Raw genomic sequence first — 12,795 nt, 5'->3', positions numbered from 1 at the left:
GGAGGAATTAGATTGTGTCCTCCGTGAAACCAAATGTGATCTTCATATTTTAACCCAAACCCTGATCGATTCATAGACCAAGTTGTTTTGTTGCTTAAAGCTAATCTCTATTTAGGGACGTGGATTTTCGGGAAGGCAAGTGTTCTGGATTCTGAGTGATAGTGACCAATCATGTATCAGCAGGCTGCGGCGCATACAGGAAAAACAGTCTGTGAGGAGAGCAAGAGCAGGCGGAACGTAATCTGCCGTAATGACATCCCGCCTCCCATCATCTTATTAATCTCGATAAACAGACATCTGCATGCTAACAGCTAACAATCCGTTCAACTTGAGATTAATTCCCTTGATGCTGTGTTTTACTTCTTACTAATCTGCGTCATGATATTGAAATTTCAAAGGTTAGACCCGTTAATAACAAGTACATCACAGGAAAACAGTTTCTCTTTCTGTTACAATGCAGCATGCGAAAAAAGGAGGTCTTGACGGGGAGTCGATTATCACTTACCGCCCGGCACGTTCACCGGCGTCCCCAGAGGCTGTATCGTCTCAGACTGTAGCCGATGGGATCCCAGATTAGTTTAAAGCTAACAAAGTGTGTGGCTAACGTTGAGCAGTGAAATGGTTAATTGTTTGGGAAGGTGTCGTCACCAAAACTACCTGGTAAGGTTGAGAAAAAGGTTTTGGTTTGGGCTTAAAGATTAGTCAACTTTTGCTCGGGGCACGAGCTGAGGCCTCCTGCTGCATTCCTGGGTCTTACTGGCAGAAAAGAGTCAAACTCTGAAGCAATGAGTACTATCCAATCACACTGCAGGAGGGTGGGATTCAGTGGAACTCAATTGGGGGGAGAAAACAACCCAAATCTATTTGCAAATCCAATCCAAATGTATTTATAAATCACATTTCAAAACAACAAACGTTGACCCAAGTGCTGTACAATCAAACATAAAAGCTATTAAAACAGTATAAACACTAAGAGCAATTTAAAAACAACAGGACCATAAAACAGCAAAGCATTAAGACCAATAGGAAAGGAAAAAATAAAAAGGTAGCTCTCATGCAGAGCCAGAAGCCGAGGAATAAAAGTGTGTTTGGAGGTTTGATATAAAAACAGGCAGAGTGGAGGACAGCCGGACACGTGCAGGCAGAGCGGCTCGCTCACCCCTGAGCTTCAACCTTGACCTTGGGACAGCCAGAGGCAACTGGTCTATAGACCTGAGTGTCCTTGATAAAACAAGAGGTGTTAGCTGTTAAATGTTAGTTCAGGCTATTTTTTATGAAGATGTGACATAACACGAATACATTTGATTAAACACGACTAAAACTGTGACTAAAACTTAAAGTAATATCTCGTTTATTTAAATATGAATCACCGAATGAGGTAACACAATGGTGACTGAGCCTATGGCCCGCTGATGAAAGCCTTTGCATTTGCAGTATTACAGACTGTCTGTCTGTGGAGACATTCGCCCAGTTGGTGACACGTTTTTTATCACCCAGCAGTGGTTGGTCTGCCAGAGAGGGTAGGCGGAGCTAAGCGGCTGCTTTTACTGCGTAGACAACAACTCCCATGATCCCATGCAACTTCACTACATTATCTAACTACGTCTTTGGTATTATTTGGTAAGAAATTACATCGTGTGATCATGCCTTCTTAAAGTAATGATCTCATCATAGTTAAGCTAACACAACTCGTCACAGCAGGTCTGTAAAGCTTTAGATGTCTCCACAGAGGTGGTTTTCATGCGGCTCTTAAGAGCAAATAAAAAAGATACCAGGTTTTAAGCGTTTCCAAAAGTTAGCTGCAGCCTCAGTCTTTGAGCATTACATCATTAATGTGGGTTTAGCTAAAATTATCACCATCAAAGGTGCATTTTGAATGAGCACGATGGCAGCCAATGCAGCTCCTGGATTGACCAAATGCAGGCAGACACCCCTTACATTTTGCCAGCATGTGACTCACAATAATATTATTCCAAAACGGGGATTAATCTGCTGCTGTACCCGCCTACACTCTTCTGGGAAGGCTTTCAAAAAGATTTTGGAACCTGGCTGCAGGGATTTGCTCCCCATCCAGTCTCAGCAGCTTTACTGCGGTCCAACACTGATGTTGGGTGATAAGGTCTGGCTCTCAGTCAGGGTTCCAGTTCATCCCCGAGGTGTTTGATAGTGCTGAGGTCAGGGCTCTGTCCGGGCCAGCCAAGTTCTTCCACACCAAAATAGGAAAGCCGTCTCTCTGAGGACCACTTTATGTGCACAAGAGCAAAGGTCTTTCCCAAACTGCTGCAGCATTAAGGATGTATTTTGGGATCCTGTGAGTGGGTTTTGTTTCTCACTGCTGAGTCATCATGTGTGCATCTTTCATTTTACAGCTTGGTTTTTAAATAGTGGTAGTTCATCCTGCAGTTAAATACAGAAGGGAATTTTATTTTATAAATTATTACATGACATGGAAAAAAATGTTTGTGCTTGTTTACACCGGATCAATTTTCTGCATCTGGTGCTAAGGTCTCTGCCTCCTCTGTTTCCTTCCTTCAAAGCTGAGTTTCGGAGGCATCCCACTGCCTGGTAAACCTGGCACCTTTCTGAGGAAGAACTTCCACGGCTGCATGGAAAACCTCTACTACAATGGGATCAATATCATAGACCTGGCCAAGAGACGCAAGCCGCAAATACACAGCGTGGTAAGCTGCATAGAGTTTCACAGTTCTCATATTTTTGCGGCATGTGCTTCGAGTGCATCAGCTTTTGTCCACATGCATTCAGTGCAAGGTCTGCAGAAAGAATTTATTATCATTATCGATTCATCTGCTGATACTTTTAATGGTTATTTGATTAGTTGTTCAGCTTGTGCCATGTGTCTAACTTACAGTCCAAAACCATTTACTGTCATGAATTACAAAGTAAATCAGGAAATGCTTTTGTTTATGAAGCCGGAACCAGCAAATGTTTGAGATTTTTGCTTGACAAATATCTTTTGCTATTAATAAATTATCAAAGTATTTGGCAATTAATTTTCTTTAAAAGACTAATCAATTAATCGACTAATCCTCACATCTCTCGTACACTGGTGAATGCTTTAGATCTGTCTGTTGAAGAGCGTGAGAGTGACTGATTTGATTTTTGTGAGTTTAAAAATCAGCATAGACATGTGAAAATACTCAATATTTTTATAAGAATACCAAACTCAAGGAGATATTTATTGAGCCTGAAAATATAGTTGAAGATAAACTCACTTGCGAATTCTATATTTAAAGTGTCACCATTTCTAAATGAGCTTAAATAAATGTTTTGCATTTCTGTATCAAGATTTCTCATTACTTTATCTCGCACTTATTTGCCTCCGATAAGCTAAACGGCTAATGTTTTATCAACCCATTGGTCATCTCTACTGCTGACAAAAAGGAAACCACTCTGTTCCAGGTCAGGAAAGATCTGCCCGTGTAGATGTACGCTGAGTCTGCCTGAGTGACTTCTCAGTGTGGCCCTTTTCATATTTAGTGCGTTTAAAAGCTCAGAGATGTAAGAAAGCACTTAGCCCTTTGAAAGCCGTCTCGCGGCGCAGAGAATCTCTAGTAGGGATGGAAATTAATTCAGTGATATTTAAAGAGAGAAAGCGGGTGAGCATACAGAAATAAGAGAGGAGAAACTGTGTATACAGTAATGCATTTTAGTATGTTGTAAACTGATATATTGCAATTCAGTGTAATTCTGTAGCTCAGCGTAGAGAGCTACAAGTCAGACCGGAGACTCTGCTGAGAGTGACAACCAGAGATTATCTAATGACAGCTGTCTGATGTGAACAAATGTGGCTGAATGCACTGTACAAACACACATCTCCTATTTGATACCACTATAACAGTGTTTGCTCCTCCATTTTAACAGGTCAGCTCACTTTATCTACTACAGAACTCTACCTGTGTGATTTAAGGTGGCTTTGTAAACAGATATTTAAATATGGTCATGCTCCTGCACACGCAACCTTTGGATTATCACAGAAGCGTCTCCTGGGGCAACACAGTCAGTCAGTGTGTAACTTTCACAATACAATAATACTGAGTTTAATGAATAACAAATTGTAGAAACCTGCAGTAATTTTACCTTCAGAAATGTTAATGTAACAAAGCCTGCATCTCTGTGAGGCCGATATGCGCTTTGAATTAGATGCTAACATAAACATGCTAACACGGTCACACTGATAATGCTAATGCCTATTGTTTAGCAAGTATAATGCATGCAAGGTAACATGCTAGCAGTTCTGTGAGGCTGAGCTTAGCTGTGCTTTGGTAAAATCCTAACAAGAACATGCTTGCGTGGACACAGTGATATTGCTAACATCCTAATGTTTGGGTAGGTATAATGTTAGCCCTTTATGCCACCTTTGTTTAGCATATTAGCATGCTAGCATTTACTAATCAGCTCTAAACTCCAAGTATAGCTAATGCATTAATTTTGGAGACATTTTGTCAGAGACTGAAGTACTGGACTCAAAAATGTAACCTGTTGACGGCGCTTAAATAATCAGCACTAAAAGGCAAATTCAAACAAGGTTACATTTAACATGTTAGCAGCTCTGTGAAGGTGAGCTTAAATGCTAACAAGAACATGCTAACATGGACACTGTGCTAACATCCTACTGTTTAGGTAAGTTTTTTATGCCATCTTTGTTTAGCATATTAGCATGCTAGCTTTGGCTAATTAGCACTATTTGACCTGATTACGGTGATATAAAATGTCATGACATTGGGAACATTAATGTGAGTATTGAATGTCTTGCAATCCAAGTAACATAACTAAATGTAGTGAACAGCACTCATTCCATTCAGTGTATTGAACTTAAAATGAGTGAAGATTTAGAACTTATCAATTAAGATGAACTTAGTAAAGTAGTTTATCTTAATACTCTCCTGTGTCGACTCATTTCAATTGAGGAAACCGATTACCTTAAACCTTTTAAGCTGCATGAACACAAAACAAATACAGTAAAATTCTTTGTATCAGATGCAATTTTAATACATTTTGCTAACTCGTCTGAACCGGCAAAAACTGGTCACTCTGCATCAGAGCAGCCCTCGGGTGGGGTTTACCATTTTTAAAAATAGTATGAACTCAATTTAGACTAAATAAGTTAATGTAACTAATCAATTACTGCAACTTAAAGTGTTCCAAAAATTTGTGACGTAAGTACCACAATAAGCATTTTCAAGTTACTGCTAATTCATTAGGATCGAGTTCAGTTAATTTACTTCTTTTATTAAGACAGACTGTTTTTACAGTGCACTCATGTGAATCTGATGATTGTGCCAGAGAAAAACTCTGGAGATCTTCAGGATTAGCAAATTTCATAAGCGATCCGTCCAATACTTTTTTGCAATAAAACGATGGACCGATCGATCCAACAGTCTGACATTGATATCCCCAGAGCCATGCCGCTAGTGTGGCTAAAATTGAAGCAGTGGTTGTATTTCTCCGTGATATCAGGCTCCACATTCGTCTCTCAGGTGATCTGCGACAATATTTGATCAGTCAGATTTGAGACATTCTGTTCAGGAACTGGAAGGAGAGAGAATAAAGTGAAAACAATCATGACATCCACTGTGATCCTAACTGCTGTATCATTAAGTCCAAGTGTGTGAATGGATTCATTTAGAGAGTCAGCTTCCCACACAAATCAGATCGGTCAGACCGAGAGCCACAAGCCACATCTCATCTGAGACACCCTCTGCCGTCAACGCCTGATTGCTGCTTTAAAAGGCCTTTACTGACAACAGAAGCAGGGAGGTGGAGAGAGACTGTCATGATGAAAGCTGTAATGGAATTTCAATGGGACTATCTCCCTGAGGTTGATGGGAGGGAATCACATTGAGAGGCAAAGAGCGGTGATTGCTCTGCGCTGCCCTGCAGGCACCGGGGCTGATAGGACTCTGACCTCAGCAGACACGAGCACGTCTGTGTTTAAATGTACCTAACACGACCTCTGCACCGCACGGAATTACACTGAAATGTAAACTTTAGTGGTTTTGATATTGGCTGCTCTAACATGTTGGTTTGGAGCAAATACGTTTAATGGACTCGACCTAGAGACTGCTTACTTTGGTGGTTTTGGAGCTTCAATCTTTCATTGGCTCTATGTGACATTCTTAAAGGAATACTTCCACATTTTTGGAGACACGGTTTAAGTCACTAGTTTGTTATTTGAGATATAAAATGCTCATAAGTTTACCAAACTAGCGCCAGCATTAGCGCCCTTTCTTCTCCCGGGCTCCACCCTCGGGTCCAAATATGGTCACATCTGGCTCCACAAGATAGCAACTGTGCCGACTCAAGGCTTCAAAACTGTAGTACACAAACCAACAGGTGACATCTCAGCGCCGACGTGCACTTGTTGTTTAGTCAAAGATTTTGCTGTTTCACCATCTTTCCAATCTTTATGTTCAGGTGAGAAAAACATGTCTTGGATCGAGCTTAAAGGACAAATATAAGAGAGGTTTACTTTCACCACATGTCAATCAATCATCATGTTTTTTGAAATCTGTCACATTTTTATACAATATGCTGCAAAATATTGCAACCCTTTGTCGTTATTATGAAGTAAAATTTTCAAGTAGTACAAATTGCTCCCGATGTTTAAGCGACAATCAGTGAAATGATTCAATCAAGCGGTTACATTTCATTATCGTTGCCGGGTCAGATTCTGCTCATGGTTCTTTAAACCATCTGTCCTCTCTCTGAGCAAATCAACATGACATTTATTTCCAGACATATCACAGTGAATTTCTCCCGAGAGCTGCTTGCACTGACATGTAGCTGAAGATACAATTAAATCCGTGTCCTTGTGGTTTGTCGTCCTCCAGGGCAATGTGACCTTCTCGTGCTCGCAGCCCCAGCTGGTGGCCTGCACCTTTCTGAGCTCCAGCAGCAGCTTCCTGTCGCTGCCGTCAGCAGCATCTGCCACTGGGGGTTTCTCCACCCGCCTCCAGTTCAGAACGTGGAACCCGGACGGGCTGCTGCTCTCCGTGCAGCTGGACCCGGAGCCCCAGAGACTGGTGCTGCAGATCAGCAACAGCCGGCTGCACCTGACCCTCCACAGCTCAGGCCGACAGAAATCAGAGGTCTCTGCTGGTGAGTCCGCGGGCCACACACACACACGTGGAAAAAAACACACATTGATGCGTGCGCTGAATAACGAGTGATTGTGGCTACAGTCTCTGAATTTATTCACTCTTACAGACGAATTCTTGATGTAACCTTCAAGTCAGAGAAGTCAAGAGAATTGTTTTTATATAGGCTAGTATTACTGCCTCAAGAGGCTTTAGAGATTGTACAGCATAAGAAACCCTCAGTCCTTAGACCCTCTATTTGGATAACAAAAAGTACAACCTGAAAAAACATTTAAACAAGTAAAAATATGGCAACAACCTGAGGAAGCGCAAAGGAGGACGGCAGCTCTTAAACCTCTTTAATGTGAAATACAACGGAACTAATGTCTTTTGTTTTCAGCATGAAATTTAAGCTCTAATGATGATAAACTGTGGTTTTATAGGACCTTTTATACGAGAAATGTCGCCCACAGTGCTTTACAATGGAGAGGGGTCTGGCTGCAGGCCACCTCCACTATCAGGCCTCCTCCACTGTCAGGCCACCTCCACTGTCAGGCCTCCTCCACTGTCAGGCCCAGAAATGGACGCAAGAAATTACAAAATAAAATTGTGTAGATACTTCTGGTTTTAGCGTTTTAGTCATTTATATATTTCAAATTAAAATATAAATGAAAATAAATAGGTCATTATTTCCTCTAAAGGTCTTCAGATTTACAGTAGCCTACGAGTAGACATATTAGGTTCTAGGGTCCTACAAAATACTGACAGAGGTCTGTTTTTAATATTAAATTGAGCTGGTTATTTTTCAAAGGGGAATTCTGAATGAGAAGTGTGTTTTATTTAGAAAGAGAGGAGAGCTGTAAGCTGCAGCTGCAGACTAAACAAGCTTTATGTTTCTCTCCCGTTAGTAAGAAGTAGTTAATAAGTAGGGCCGGGTATCAGTTACTCAATTCAATTCGATTCCGATTCACAAGGTCCCGATTCGATATCGATTTTTCTTTGTGGTATTTCAGTAACAATATCAGTGCGCCTCTAATCTGGTGCACTATCAACATTTTTAATGTTAACAATAAGAATTGACCCCAAAGAAGTTACATCATGTACTTTTTATTTAACATGACAAACACACAACGGTCAACACAATATTAACTTAATTTTATGAATTAGACAGCTGATTAACATTTTGTCCAGTTTCAGGTTTTCAGTCTGAACATCTGGCTCATGGTTTTGATTAAACAAACTGGGGTTCAACTTGTGCGAAATTTGGCCATGAGATCTCACAGCGCGAAGAACAAAGCCACACGAGAGTTATAGGGAAAGGCATACTGTGTAACAACACGCTGAAAATACACTCGCAGCCAAAGCCGACGCTAACAGAGAGCAACATAAACATCACAGCAAAACTAGCTTACATAGTCATGGACGCACACATGATAAAAAGAGTCCGTCGACGATCACTGATGTCTCCGTAGTAGCTGCAGTAAACAAGTCCTGGCATGTCTCCCTCACTGACGTGTTTCGAGGGGATGCACTGAGTCGTGCTGCGTTCAGGAGCGCTCAAAAACGTGAGTGATCAGACGTTTTTACACATTATTAAAGATCGATCTCTTGGTTTCGATATCGGGTCGTTCAAATGAGAAGCCATGTTAGCCAGCGTAATAGTAGAACAGTTGACATATATAAATGACTGAAACGCTAAAACCGTAAGCATCTACCTGATTTTATTTTGTAATTTGTTGCGTGCATTTCCGGGCCTGACAGTGGAGGCTGCAACAGAACCGACCTGAGAGTGCAGGTTGTTACAATGAGGAAAATCCAGGGATACAGCCATAAATATAATAAGATGGAAAAAAAAATATGATGAAAACACGATGAAATGAATGAAATAAACGTGTAAAAAAAAGGAAAATCACCCAATTATTTATTATAGTAATAAAAAGTAAAAACAAAAAAAGGAATACATAAAAGTACAGTACATTTTTAAAGCGGTAAAGCAGTTCAAAAGTGTGGATAAAGGACAGCTACCTCTCCAAATCACATCATCAAGAACTTCCTCTGACATATTTAAAGTATTCAACACACAGCCCAGCGAAGCATCAGTTCAATGTCAATGCGGCGAGGAAGCAGAAGGCCGCAAGCTAATAAACATGGATGTAAACAAAGCAGGATTTGAGGAGCTTTAAACAACGGCCTTTGTAAATGTTTTATGAGGAAGAAAATGCATTCAATACATTTCTCCGAGCTTAAGGACTCACTCCTTATTTTAGTGAGTAACCCTGAATGTAAGCATAACTTTTGTTTGCTAACTAGAAAACTCCACCGGGCACCTTTAAGTGAACCCCCGACTTTATTTCCTGCATTAATTAAAAAGCCTTTTGAGGCCAGAACGAGTCAGAAACCAGGCCAGCTCCAATACACCTGGGCTGAAATGTAATCTTGATGCTAAATCTAAGATGTATAACCTTAAACTCGACCTTCCACATGAGTGCACTGGGGCATTTTTCTTGTTAGGGGAACATGAGCACGCTGACCCCAAAATGCCCTTTTTGCAGTATAGACTGTGCCACCTCCACGCGGCCGCTTGTGTGTGCGTGATTCGCTCTGCAGAGAGAGAGAAAGACAATGGTGTCCTAATCCTCCATGTGAAGACGGAACATGTCGGCGTGCTTCTGTAATTTCATCCGACTCACTTTTATCACCTTTGTGCTCAATAAACTGAAAAAAGTTTGTTTTCCTTGGAATTACTTGGAGGAAAAATATCGCTGGATCGTCAGTGTGGGATTGCTTAGCAAACATAATACAGATCACCGTGATTGTTGGGGGAAGGCAGACTTGCAGCAGATGGTGGGCTGCAGGGAAATATAGATGAAGAAGACAACCACAGCTAAGGGACAATGTTCCCTTTTATATAATTTACCTCCAGCTGCATTAAATTACCTCTCTGCACCAGGGAGCCTGAGCCGCAGAGCTGCAGGAGTATGACCTGGAGTCCTTTAGTTGTTTGCAATAACAAACAGCAAGACGGAGTAAAAGTTTTAAATTAATTTAGCAGAGTAATGAGGTAGTCTGATCTCAGTTTGACTTCAGTGCACTCTGATAGTCATTTGGGCGATTTATCTGCTTATTTTCATTAGGATTCCTTGTTCCTTCTTCCTCCTTGGATGGGTTTTGTGGAGGTCAAAGCCGAAATTATTATTGAGCCGGAGCTCCGATAGCATCTTGGTTACAAATTCAGGGGGCTCATCTAGCTACTCAGCACGGTAGACCTGTAACATTTTAAGCATACTGAGAGTTAATCCTCAGGATCGTCTCTGTAAATGTCTGTAAAACGCAGATTTACTCTGTGTGAATGAGCTGCATCAAACACACACGTGGGGGGTAAATTCCTTAATTGCAGTCTGATCTCACAGTAATACTCGTCTGGTGTGAAAAGGGTGCGTAACACTGCGAGCAGCTGGAGGTTTGTACAGTGGACGTGCTGAATCTTAACCAAACAGTGAGATCAAAGCGGAGACAACCGGACTCACTGCTGATAAATCTGATTGTTGTGGTGCAGAGATTGGCTGGGTCAGTTAATACGAGCGTGCTGCGAGGGGGCCGGGGTTATTTAAAGTTTAAAAAGTAACTTGTTGCAGACGTCTGGTGCATCTACAGAGAGCAGCAGTACATTGTCCGGCTGCAGGCACAAAAGAATCATTACTAACATGACATTGGAGGCTGTACCCGGCTGGTCAGAATTGGATGTTCAATAAAAGGCCTCAACTGTTTGTTCCTTGTTCCTTCCCTTAAGACAGACTTTCTTAGTTTGAATCAGGTCAGCCTCGTTTTTAACCGTCATGTGACCAGTTGAAGCGTTTAGATCAGCTAGAGAGCTAAAGTTAGCGACAGCTCGGCTCGCAAGACGAGCGCCAGACACGCGTTTTAACCTGAAACAGCTTCTCAGTTTGATCGGTGAAAAGGAGGCCTCTGGGAAGAATTCTGCCCGTTAGAACCGTATAAAAAATAATCACTCAATCCATCCATTATCTATACCGTTTATTGTGTTCGGGGTCACGGGGGCTGGAGCCTATCCCAGCTGTCTTTGGGCGAGAGGCGGGGTTACACCTGGACTGATCACCTGTCAATCACAGGGCTGACACATAGAGACAACCTTTGACGCTCATACTAAAACCTACGGGCAATTTTAGAGTCACCAATGACCCTAACGAGCATGTCTTTGGACTGTGGGAGGAAGCCGGAGTACCCACGCATGCACAGGGAGAACATGCAGACTCCACACAGAAAGAACCACTACATCCAAACCAGGAACCTTCTCGCTGCGAGGCGACAGTGCTAGCGTTTGCACCAGCGTGCAGCCCCTGAAGGCATCCCAACCATAAAAAAGTGGCCTAAAAATAAGCCAGTGGCAGCTCAGCGTGCAGCCCCTCCTGATGTCCTTCTCCATCGCAGAACACTGATGTAAACATGATATAAAGTTTGAAACATGATGTGAAGTTTTCACAGTTTTATTAGCAGGTTTGTTTATTGTGAAGATAATTGTGCTGTCATTAAAAACTGGTGAAAGATGAACACTGAAGGGTCATTTTGAGACATGAATCGTAGCGTTTACAGCCTGTCGTGCTCCTTTCGGCTCCGTCTGCAATGACACAGCTAAAACACAAATACAAGACAACATGTGCCAAATATTTAGCCACGAAAATGCACGCTGACTTTGGATCAGTGGATGATTCGACTCTAAGAGGTCAGTCCTTCTTCGCTATATGCAGAGCGCTGTTATCAGCCAGAGAAGAGGGACGATTGAATTTTCAATCAAAAGTGAATACAGTGAATAAATTATTAGTCTTATCCCCTTCCTCTCCGCTCGCCTCCCAAGGTGCATCAGTGTCACATTGCTCTTGGCAATGTCAAACGTAAAGAGCAGCTGAGGTGTCTCAGTGCAATCATTAAACCTGGCTGCAGGCTCGCTCAAGTTTTTTCAAATCATGAAAGTTTTCCAACATTTAACCTCCTGCTCTTCTTACTTTCCAGCCTTATTACAACATCGCCTCGTTGTACTAACGCTGCGTCTCTCCAGTCTGACATGTAGACAAAAGAATAGCTGAGGGAGAAATGCAGCTGGTTTGATAAAGTGCTGTACTTTAGCTAAGTGCACAAGAGCGCTAATGTGGAAAGAATATTGATCTGCAGACGTCTGTGTTCGTCCCAGCAGTGATCTGCACTTTCAACACTTTGGGCCTAATTTTTAACACAAACACAAACATCTTTGTCTCGCAGTCCAACGAGGAGTGTTTTTGTGTCTACAGAATCAGAAAGTTAACTTTTATCGCCGTACAGAGACGAGTGTGAGTGAACTCAACAAAACTTTATTTATAAAACGCCTTTTATTCAAACGTGCTGAACAAAACAAACACATTCGGAAAATAAGGAGAGAAAAAAATGACTTTCAAGACTAAAATTTTACAAAAAAACTAAACAATAAAATCCAGTAAAAAGTAGTTAGACAAAAAAATCAGGGCAGAAGCAGAAATACTTTATTGATCCCCGGGAAACATTTGTGCGTCACAGTTGCTCAGATTAGAAGAATTAAGAAATAAGGAAACATAAATAGAGTAAAGATATGTGAATTATAGATTAATATATACAGAAAAATGTTAAATATGTTATATAACAAAAAGTAAAAGCCAGATTAAAAAGACAA

At 41.5% G+C, this 12,795-nt stretch overlaps 1 protein-coding gene across 1 annotated transcript in view; it reads left to right on the top strand.

Annotated features, from left to right (window-relative positions):
- The window catches only part of cntnap5a (contactin associated protein family member 5a), a 127,909-nt gene that overhangs the window by 50,780 nt on the left and 64,334 nt on the right, over positions 1 to 12,795 (top strand). Inside the window, exons 7-8 of the mRNA XM_069663729.1 lie at positions 2,538 to 2,681; positions 6,852 to 7,119. Coding sequence (XP_069519830.1) covers positions 2,538 to 2,681; positions 6,852 to 7,119 — 412 coding nt within the window. The remainder of the gene's footprint in view (positions 1 to 2,537; positions 2,682 to 6,851; positions 7,120 to 12,795) is intronic.

This window comes from Semicossyphus pulcher, unplaced genomic scaffold, assembly GCF_022749685.1.
Source record: "Semicossyphus pulcher isolate SPU_LCO1_2020_fin unplaced genomic scaffold, fSemPul1.0.p SCAF_15, whole genome shotgun sequence".
Lineage (NCBI taxonomy): Eukaryota > Metazoa > Chordata > Actinopteri > Labriformes > Labridae > Semicossyphus > Semicossyphus pulcher.
The sequence above is the reverse complement of the archived record's forward strand: the minus strand, read 5'-3'. Positions and strand labels throughout refer to the sequence as shown.